At 30.0% G+C, this 11,839-nt stretch overlaps 1 protein-coding gene across 4 annotated transcripts; it reads left to right on the top strand.

Moving 5' to 3' along the window:
• LOC109347354 (vesicle transport v-SNARE 11-like) lies at positions 1,479-6,257 on the top strand. 4 transcript variants are annotated; one of them, XM_019587146.1, is made up of 6 exons: positions 1,479-1,678; positions 1,890-2,013; positions 3,890-3,948; positions 4,050-4,238; positions 5,274-5,444; positions 5,778-6,257. In XM_019587146.1, exons 2-6 carry the CDS (start codon positions 1,920-1,922, stop codon positions 5,928-5,930), a joined length of 666 nt encoding a protein of 221 aa, XP_019442691.1. In that variant the 5' UTR covers positions 1,479-1,678; positions 1,890-1,919; the 3' UTR covers positions 5,931-6,257. The 4 variants fall into 4 exon arrangements, with proteins under 4 accessions (XP_019442691.1, XP_019442690.1, XP_019442688.1 ...); XM_019587145.1 differs by having other exon boundaries at positions 1,886-2,013; XM_019587143.1 differs by having other exon boundaries at positions 1,880-2,013.

Genomic DNA, 11,839 nt, shown 5'->3' with positions numbered 1-11,839 from the left:
GATTTCAGGAGTCTTCACAACGATATTGCGAAAGCAATTGCTGTTGCATCAGCCATATTTTCCTACAATTATAGTAAACACAACATAATATAAAACGTACCTACATAACTCGGAGAAACATATTGAATATAAAGATGATGCCCAAAGACTTCTTGACCAACGAACCCAAGGACACAAGTATCGGCGAGAAAATTTACCAAGGACATAGGCATGACTCGTGCCAAATGACTTAGAAAATTGACCGAGGATGTGAGCATGACTCGTGCCAAATGACCAAGAAAATTGACCGAGGACGTAGGCATGACTCGTGCCAAATGACCAAAGAATCATAAGGCGTGACCAAGTCACTTGGAACCTGGTGCGTAGCAAGGACACGAAATGAGTAAAATAGATAGTTGGGTATAGGAGGTTAGTTCAAAAATTAGGTAAGTTAGTTGAAATATTTGGGGTAGCTTGTTTCTTAAGCAATTAGTTTTGTACCATTCAGATTACATTTGGTTATAAAACACTTGTAAAAGAATGAATCCCTTTCAGCATCATTCATAGTTGGTTAATGTTCTCCTTATGGAAATAAGATTGAAAAGTGGTAAAAGTTCACATTGTGAGATGTTAGAAAATGGTAATATTGGATAGATAAATATAGTTTAAAATAAATATGTAGAGTGAATAAAGATGTTAATTTATTCCAATAAATCTTCTATGGATTAAGATGATTATGTAGAATGAATATCATTCAATTATTTCTATTTATCTTTATAATAAAGATGTTAATTTATTCGAACAAATCTTCTATGATTCAAGAAAATTACGTAGAGTGAAGAATCTCATTCAAATATTTCTATTCATCTTTATAATAAAGTTGTTAATTAATTCCAACCAAAAAGCATTTTTCGTATACTCTTTATTATAAAGAATATGTGAAAATGAGTCGAATCTAGTTTAGCTCAAATCAATATAATTTAACATAAGTCCAGTTTTGAGCCAAATTCAAAAATGTATTATTTTTTTAACTTAAATTCAACTCAACAAACTATTCTAACAATTAACAAACTCAAATTCATATTACTTATTAGCTCACATGATGATGATATTATATTTAATAGGTATTTTTAATAAAATTTAATATATATATATATAAGAAAATATTATATTCATATTTTAATATATAGAAAAAATAATTACATAATGTTTTTATATATGTATCGACATAGTTCATACTCCTAACAATTTATAATATATTTGACTCAATTTCAATTCTTTTATTTTAAGGAGTCTAAATTTCAGCTTAAACTCAATTCATTTATTTTATAAATAAAATTTATTAAAGAGTCAAATCTGAAACTAATTTTGAGTTATTATACTTTTTAACTAGATTAGATATAAGAATAAAACAATTTAAAAAGAAAAAAAACAAATTAAAAAGAAAAAAACATTAAAAATAGAAATGACAAATAGAAGAATAGCGTCCTCATAAATCATAATCATGCTCGACATCTCCACTCATAAGACAGAAAATTATCGTTCACACATCCAGCGCACATTAGCATTGCCCCACGCTGTCGTTTTGATCCTTCATCCAATACAAAACGCACCGCACTCCTTCGGAACCCATCTCCGGTCAAATTTGCCGCCACTTCTTAAACCGCCGCCGTCATATCCGATTCTCCGACCACCGCAGGTAATTCCCTCACCTCCGATCTCACCCTCTCTCTCGAATTATTGCGTCGCCGATCATAACTTAACATTTACGTTTCTATGTGTTTTGTGTTTATCTAATTAGGGTTTTGGTGCCTAATTTTTGTTCCGATTGTTCGAATTTCGATTTTATGAATTCGTTAAAAGCTTCTTTTTGATTAATTTTGTTGTTGTTGAATTGAAGAGAAAGTGAGAGAGAGAGAGAGCGTAGAAGGTTGTAGACGATGAGCAACGTATTTGATGGATATGAACGCCAGTACTGCGAGCTTTCGGCGAATCTAACGAAAAAGTGCACTGCGGCTACCGCTCTTAATGGAGGTAGTGAATCATTCTTGCTTTATCTTATTTATTTATTCAATTTTTTGAGTCAAGTTCTATGGTTGATACTTTTGTGTTTATGACCAATGTGATTATTTGTGTTTGATTGTATGGTTTTGCAGTTAATTTTTTAAATTTGTTTTGCTTAGAGGTTGATGTTAGTTTAGTAGGTGTACTAATTATTATAGCTTAGAGGTGAAAAGTTGTAGCTCTTGTCGTGCTACCGGATCGTGTCACATGGTTTAAGTATCTTGGGTTTAATGTACGAATAATGGGGAAATAAGGGAGCTTAGAATTCGATTGTGGTACATCAAATAGATGAGTGATTCGAGTGTTATATGTGATAAAAATGTAACAATCAAACTTCAGGTAAAATTTTCTACACGACTATAACACCTGCAATATTGAGTGGTGAAAAGTCACATATGAGTAAACTGAATATTTCATTGGATTAGTGGACACACTAAATAAGAAAAATATTAGAAATGGGTGCATTAAAGAGAAATTTGATGTGACACCTATTATTAAAAGATGTTAGGATCTGTGGGGAGAGGACCTGTTGAAGACCTAGTAGGAGTGTGGATCAAATGGAGGGCAGCCGTATAGCTAGAGTTAGAGAAACACCAAGAAAACTATAGGCGAAATCATTAAGAAGGATTTAGATGTAAATAATTTGCCTATAGGTATGATTTATAATAGGACATTAAGGTGTCATTTGATTCATTTAGTTGACCCTCATGTAATGGGAAAAGACTTGGTTGTTGGTGTTTTGCTTACATTGTATATAGGTATTTCTTTTGAAAGGTGAGTATAGACCCCCCGTTATATATCAAACTCCTAAAAAGTTTATTTGAGTTCTTTGTTTAAAATAATATTATGATTGAAACCTCTTTTTTTTATTACAAGAATTCCATTAGAATACTCAAATTTGGATAATGGCCCTTTTAATTATTGGTACAAGGCTTCTCTAAAGGGAGCTTCAATTTAAAGTGAGAAAATCATGGTGTATCTGTCGTTTTAGTGGGTTAAGATCACAATATACTTTAGATTAAACCGATTGCTGATATACCTTATTTGTTCACTACTTCACTTTATAGATAATCTCATTTTAGAGTAGTTCTTTCTGAGTTGTTGGTATTATGATGTATAGCTTATTTGGACTGAAAAAGCATTAATGTCTAACTCCCTGGCAATAGAAGTTGCCTCAAGAAAATTTCTCCTGATATTTTCCAAATTGTCCTAGCTCCTATTGTTTTTCCATGGTCATGATTGAAGACATCACTGTTTTTGTATCCTCCTGTACGTTCCACTTTTTTGGGGTATTTTTAAGTATCTTGGTTGATGCATGTAAATGAAAAGTATAACCTAAGAGTAAGTGGCATTGAGTTAATGTCTTGCTAATGTGCCAGACAGGGAATCTAGTAGTTCTTGACTACGCTCTGATTTGGATCAAAAACTGCATTCTTGGAAAATTTTCAATTTAAACTTCAGATTATAAATGTTAACACTGACTAATTAATATTGTACCGTGCTATTACTTACATTATTGCCTTAATTTCCTTAGAAGCATTTTTTGTTTTCTTTATGTTTGAAGCCTCACCCTCTTTTTGTTTTTTGACTGGGTGAAGGAAGCACTCTAATATACCTATCATAGAGTAAAGTGAATTCTGCTACTCACTTTATGTGAAAGGGGAATTCGTCTGTTAAAGTCCTATGAATTATAACATATTCGTGAAAAAATGTCTTAGTTCCTCTGAAAGTAATGAAATGTGATGATAAACAGTTGAAAACTTTTATCAAGAAAGGAAATCTTCCGATTTTATATTGGATCAATATTATTCCACTATAAAATTTTCATTTTCTGTTTAATATGCAGAGCAAAAGAAGCAAAAAGTTTCAGAAGTTAAGGCTGGACTTGATGAAGCCGAAGCTTTGGTACTTAGTTCACTTACTTCTTTTTCATTCTTAAATTGGAAAGCTGGCCTAGTTTCTATATACTATGAGATTCTCATATGGTTTTGCTAATAAATTGGTAGATTCGAAAAATGGACCTTGAGGCAAGATCTTTGCAGCCAAACATCAGGGCTGTTCTTCTTGCTAAGTTGCGGGAGTATAAATCAGATCTAAACAATCTTAAAAATGAAGTTAAGAAAATTGTATCTGGCAACATAAACCCTTCTGCACGGGATGAGTTGTTGGAGTCAGGCATGGCAGATGCTTTGACGGTATGATTAATTTATTTTAACATCTTTTATTGATGTTCAATAATGATTGATTGTGTTGTGGAACTATCATGTGGGAACAATTTAATCTTCCTTTTTCTTTATTGTGTCATATACCATTTTTGGTGAAATTTATGGGTTCAAGTAATAAGTAATGACCTACTGTTCTGTTGCTGATATAGCATTTCCTTTTCAAGCATTATTAATCCTTTAGCTATTAGAAACAAAAGTTGATTTGTTTATCTGATCGTAACTGTTACAGCAATTATCACTAAAGAAATTGGTTTGGAGGTATTTTTGAATGGGAGGGGAGATGAAATAAAAATCAAAGGATATTGACCAAAATAGCACTTGAGCATTAGTGATCATTAAACAATTTGTCCATATTTATCTTAGTTTGTTTTATGTTTCTATATTTTTAGTATGTTAATGATTGTGTCCTTGTTAATCACAATCATTTAGGCGATGCATCCATTGGACAGACTATCATCCTGACTGAAATTCTCTAAGATTTTTAAATCCATGGCAGCATATCTAATGATTTTGTGACTGCAACTACTGAAGTTGCAAACATAAGGGATAAGGCTAAATTTTGTTAATTCGAAGCAAAAGGGTTTCATAATGTTTTTTATTATCTTATACTTCAAGAAGGAAATAATACCTTCAAGCAGTGAAGCAGAAACAATCTATTAATGGTAGATAAATTGTAACAAGTATGTTATTAACCAATATATTGGAACTTTTTAGGGCAAATGAAAGATTTATTGTCTTGAACCCTTTTGCTTAGTTTTTAGGTGTTTCCTTTTGTTTCATGTGAGGATGTCTTATCCTCCTCTTCTTGTATTATTATTCTCTCTTCTAATAATATTTCCTTTTTATTTTATCCAAAAACAACAATGTTTATTGTCTGGAAATGGTTGTAGTAACTTTTTATTTAATTATTTCTTTTGATGATTGAATTTTCCATTTCTGAAACACTCACATTTCTTGTATTGGCACCACTAAATCTGGTGCTAACTCTTAATGTGAATACATTAGGCATCAGCTGATCAGAAAACAAGATTGATGACATCAACCGATAGGCTGAACAAGACTAGTGATAGAGTTAAGGATAGCAGGAGAACAATGCTCGAAACAGAAGAGCTTGGTGTTTCAATTCTTCATGATTTGCATTCGCAACGACAATCTCTTCTGCATGCACATAACACAGTAATCTTTTGTCTTTCTTGTTTATTACATGATTTGTTTGTGATTCTATTAGTAAAATTATTCTTTTAAGAATTTTAATTTCATATTACAGTAATTTCAGTATGCATGCTCTCTGTGACAGAGTTATGCTGGAATTGCTTGTCAACTTCACCTTAATATTCTTTATACATGCATCAAGTATTTCTTATATCTCTAAGTTTTCTGTATTTGGGTTTCCATTAACATTAAGTCATTATTTTCAAAATTGAAGTGAAAATATAAACCATTCTTTTCCAGAGTGGTATGGTGAAAATACATGAACTTTGACACTGATGATTATATTCCTTGATGCAGCTTCACGGAGTGGATGACAACATAGGCAAGAGCAAGAAAATTCTGACTAACATTTCAAGAAGGATGAACAGGAACAAATGGATTATTAGCAGCATTGTTCTGGCCCTGGTTGTCGCAATCGCCTTGATTCTATACTTCAAACTTTCAAAGTAGCCAATGCCAGATCTTTTCTGGTAATTGTTCATAATTACCATTAAGATACAAGGATTACTGTCATCTCCCTTTTTCTTTTCTTCTGGGTGTGATTTGTGAATGCTGGGACAAAAATGTGTGTTGATAAGTGCTGCAAGCTAATTTGACACTGTTAGCTTCTTTTCAATGTATGGAGTGTCTTATGCTATCTTTGTCTTGTATGTAATGTTGATTTATTCTTGACTAGTTGCATGGATTTAATGTTGAAATTGGGATTCTCTATTGCTATGTTGTTCAAATTTGAATGAGAATTGGTGTAATCCATTGGAGTTAACATTGATGCTACAATGTTGGATGTTGTGTCTAAAATAGTTAGTACCAAGAAAGAAAAAACAGGAAGCAAACATCAATGGAATAGTGACACCATAAGAGCATTCCCTGTGGTGGTCCTTAACAAAAAAATAGACCAGTAGAGTGATATGTTTTTGTCTATAAATAGGAACCAAGATCCTCTGTCCCAAAAGCTTCATGTCCCAAGTCAATCATATCTCACCAAATTATATAAAAATGTTATTTTATATATTTTTTAATTTTCTTTTCAAGTATGTGTCAAATTTCCATTGGATTGGGACACAATAGGACACCAAAACGTGGGACAGCTGATCTAACCATCAATAAAAAGGAGAAGAGAGTACAATGACTCTATTTGCTTCGGATTCACATAAAGTGATATTTAACAGTGCTCGTTTGAGAAGTACCGTTAAAAGTAGAAAGTAAACACTTAACCGCGTTTATTTGAGTAAATACAATTAAATGGTTGAAAGTAGACATTTAATAGCAGTCGCTTGAGTAAGCACTCTTAAAATAAGACATTTAACAACTCTGGCCTGAGTGAGTTGAGTATTGTTGAAAATAGATTTTTTAACTGTGCTCGTTTGGATGAATACCGTTGAGTGTATATTTTTCATGTATTCACTCTCAAACCCCTTCCATGAAAAACCAACATCCCCACACCTCTCTCCATGTCTTACATCGACATTTTTCAGTTACCCCTCAAACATGTTCAATAGCTAATTACAAGTGTCTACATCAAAATTAAATTACATATTTACTTTGATTGCATGCATCAGTTTTTTTGGCAAATTAATTGTTAAAAAACTTCAATGGATCTCACCATTTTTCACATTTGGTTTGGTTACCTAGCATTTTCTGAATTAATTATGTCATACAGTTAGGTGACGATAGAATCATCACTTTCTTTCTAAATTTTCTTGAGTACTCCATGCATAAATGAAAATGCTTACATTATAGCATGTACTTTATCTCAAATAATAAGAATGTGTTAATAGATACAAGAGTGTCTCACAATATGTTAGTATAAATAGTTTTAAACTATCATATTTTACATTTGCATCATGAAATACTCTTTGAATATGTTAGTTACACAACCATTTGAATAAAAGAAATGTAAGAAGCATCTATGTTGAGAATTGAGATGTGACTCTCAAGCTTCTTTCACAAGTCTCTTCACAATCTTGGTTGCTAAGATTTCTTACCTTACTATCACTTCTTGCCCATAAAGGGCAGCATTATGAAGTGAGAATTGTGCATCACAAGATCAACACACATCATCAAATTCACACATCAATGTAAAACATTTGCTTTACTTAGTATACACATAGATTCTAAGTCTATTTTGGTGAGAATTCTTGTTCCATTTGATAGAGTATTTGTAAGATTAAATATTGTCTTTTGTCCTCATTGTCATAAGATGATTTGTTGTACTCTCATTTTTACATAGTGGAACTTTGTTCGTGAGCGACCATGATTTTTTTACCTATCACATTGAAATGATTTTTCAACATTAAATGTTGTGTATTATATTTTCTTGTTTTTTTACTCGCTTCTCTTTAGTTCCTAATTGATCCAATCATAGTACTTCCACTTATCACTTTAAATCTACTTTTGTGATCTAAAATCTCAATTTTATCATGTAAATGGAAAACGAGGGTTCGCAAGCATTAGCAATAACATAATCTAATTGAACGATAACCAAACAATAATAAGAGAAGAATTTCAAGATCTAAATGTCAATCAATCAAGGACTAATCCCAATCCCTTCAATAAAAAATACTCAACCATGTTTATAATACAAAAATAGAAAAAGTGTTATATCTACATTCAGAAAAAAAAAAATATGCATTGAAAATATAAAATTTTTATACATTATTACTGCATTATCATCATCATCATTCATATTTAATTATTGTTGATTCTTCAAAAAATTATATAAATGAATGGTAGAAAATGAAATTGATGTCTATAAATCTTTACATCGAAATATATTAACATTATTACACTCATATCTATATAACTCCCTCAATAAGTATGAGAGAGACCTATGAATCCTCTATTATTATGTGCACTAGGCCATACCAATTGCAACTTGAAGCTGTGGCCTCCACCAGTTTTGGATTTCATTTCACTTCAAAAATTGCTATTGACATTGTCCCTCCACAATGACACAAATATGTGCTTTTAGATGTTAAAAAGAAATTATTAATACTGTGTCAAAAGTATTGATATAATGATATATTAGTTTAATTAGTAGTACACAGTATACTAATTAAATTGAATACCAGTAAAATTGTACACAAATGATCCTTAATAAAATCACACAAAACACTCATTTCTTTTTTTATATCTACACAAATGATCCTTATTTATACATATATTACACTAACTACCTTTGCGTAAGAAATATGTGCGATCTTTTAAACAAAAAAGAATGATGAGTATAATTAAGTTAAATAAAATATGTTATATTGTCGAGACAAATCTAAATAATATAAGTTTTAATGTCACCTCAATATTTTTGGTTTATTACAAAATTTATCAATAATTATAATGATATATTGTTTAAATCGCTCTTGTATTATATTGTAATGAACCAAAAATAATAAATATGTATGACTTGTATACTATTTGGATTTGTCTCTATAATATATCATTTATTTTTAACTTAATTATATTTATCACTCATTTTTTGTTTACAAAATTACACTTATTTCTTTTTGCATGAGTAGTCAATATAATATATCTATATAAATTATGGGGTTTATGTAGGTGTAAAAAAGGAATGATAGTTTATGTAATTTCACTAAAATGCAGGGAATATATGTAATTTACTCTATATATTATACTAACTTAATGTCAAAAACTAATAAAGAAGTTGATAGATACTTTTACTTACATCATTCCCTAAAACAAAATGTCTCATTTGAGGCAGACCATGTTTTAGAAGTATAAAGAATGGTAATACTTATGTGTTTGATTCTCCACAACAATATTTTGATAAAAAAAAGGTAAGTTACTTTCATAAAATTTTATAATTCTAAATGAAAATCGATCGGTATGACTACTATAATTTAAATAAAAATTGGTCAATATAACTAATATTTTATCATTTTTTATTGATTTTAATCGATATAATTATATGACTGATATAATTATTACATCATACTAATATGGGAACCAATTCATCAATTTAACTATACGTAGAGTACGATTTTCACATCTATCTTTAAAACTAATAAGTTAATCCCTCCATTGCATTGTCAAATCATGTTATTGATAGTTTCACTCAAGCCCACATGTTAGCCCACGTTTTATTATTAGGTGGACAATACATGTGAAATTTACCAATTAGTTTATCATGCTTCTTTTGTCTAGAGATTTTTTCACATTATGTTTGGTTCCATAAGATGAAAGAAAAGAGAAAGAAAAAACATTTTCCACCATTTTGTTCAATACTAAAAAGGATGCAAAGGAAAAAAATATGCATGTGTATTACACAAAAAGTTTTTCTCTCTAATTTGGGATGAAAAGGAAGAAAGGTGAGAAAACCATCAAAAAATTCAAATTTTCCCTTCCACCATGAATGAATTGAAACAACCATAATTTAGATGGAAATATACAATATAGTGAAATTCTTTGTTTATATTCGTTTTTATGTAAAATTACTTAACTTAATTTTATTTTCATTACTTCTAAATTCACAAATAAATAGTAATTGTGTATTACCAGTAAAAATGGAGTGAAAGAAAAAAATAAACATAATTACTTAAAATTGTCAACAAAGTGACAAATAAAAAATAAATTAGAAAGACAAAATGCAATTGTATAGAAGTGAGATTGTTAGAAATATAAAAGTGATTGTCAAAGATGAGATATACTTTATTTAGATACATTAGTGAGAAGAAGATATAATGTGTTATTTATTTTTATTGAATTTTATAAACAAAAATTCTTATATTAAACTTGGTTTATATGTTAATTAAAAATATTAAAAATAAATTATTTAATTATGTAATTTCAATATTAAAAAAATAAATAATTTCATGAGCAATTCTCTTTATCTCATTGGACTGAGACTCTACTGATTTATCAGCAGTTTATGATATTTGAGGTAGTGGTAACATCATATATATATTTTTTATCTTAACTTCATCGGTATCATATTTCTTTATTTCTCAAGTGCATACGAAATTAATTTGGCAGACATATATGAGTTGTAGTAATTACAGAGATCATCTGATAACTCATTCAGAATGAAATTCGTAAAAGTAATCATTTTCATTCGAGAGAGCTATATTAATAGCTAGTTTATCTTTTTCCTTTTTTTACAGCTTTCTCCAGCAACATTAGGACATTGATTTTAAAAACGTGTGCAATTTTTCTCATAGTGAGGAAAAATTTCATCTTATGTTGCTAATGTTTGAAATTTGTCCCATCAAACCGAAAATGATTGTTCAGGTCATAGTTGTTCGGTCCAATAATATTATCTAATAATGCTATTGTAGTAGAAACGTCTTAAAATTGTTGTTACCGTAGCTTGCAACAATTCTAAATGACACGAAATAATTCTTACTGGTTGAGTCACGACTAGGTCGCTTTCTTTAAGACGTTTAGTGGCACTGTGAAAAAATGTGCAAGCAAACTATCAATCACGCCATCCCGGGATAAAATAACATAGATCTTTGTTATCGAATTCTTACTACACTGTAAGAACCAATCTCGAACACACCCACCACAATATTGCTACTAGCAGAGGCAGATGATTATAGGGGCAGGTGGGGGCTGCTGCCCCCCCCCTGAATTTTTGCACACAGGAACATATTTGTTGTTCCACAAAATATGTCAATCCATGTAATACTTGAAAAATACTTAATTATTAAACTTTTAAATTATAAAATACATTTTCTCAACCAATCATAACAAGTGACACATAGATTAATACATTTTTTTGAAACTACACGTACACTCACTTACCTACGCCCAAACATATTTTTATGAAGTAAATCATTGAAGCTCACATTCCTTTAATTTCTACCTTGATAAATAAATGTAGTCTAACTTGTTTGTCATTCTAAAAATTATACATAAGTGGATCTAATTCTTTTACATGTGTAGATGATGATGTTGCTTATAATATATGACTTCATTTGAGTTCGAAAATACTTTACACATAATGAAAGAGATTATGTATGTATTGATAATATATATCATAAAAATTCATTTAATATTAATAATATATGTATTTTTGTCCAACAAATTATATGCTATGAATTTTAATGAGCAAGAGAGAAGATTATTTTGAGATGTCAATTTCCACATTTTATTCTTGGTGTTATTAAGTCATTCAAGTTTGAAAAAATCTCAACATATGTTGTTAGTCATGTCTTGTTTTATCAAATTGTTCGTCTTATCTTAACTATTGTGGTTCGGTTAACATAAATATCATTTTCAACAATGAAAACAACCAAACAAAATTAGTAGGAAAATAGAAGATGAATTTATTGCATACAACATAGTGATTAATATTGAAAAGGAAATAAATAAATTTTTTACCACATGTGCAATTAATTAAC

Source organism: Lupinus angustifolius, chromosome LG05, assembly GCF_001865875.1.
Source record: "Lupinus angustifolius cultivar Tanjil chromosome LG05, LupAngTanjil_v1.0, whole genome shotgun sequence".
Lineage (NCBI taxonomy): Eukaryota > Viridiplantae > Streptophyta > Magnoliopsida > Fabales > Fabaceae > Lupinus > Lupinus angustifolius.
This window is presented reverse-complemented; position numbering and strand designations above follow the sequence as displayed.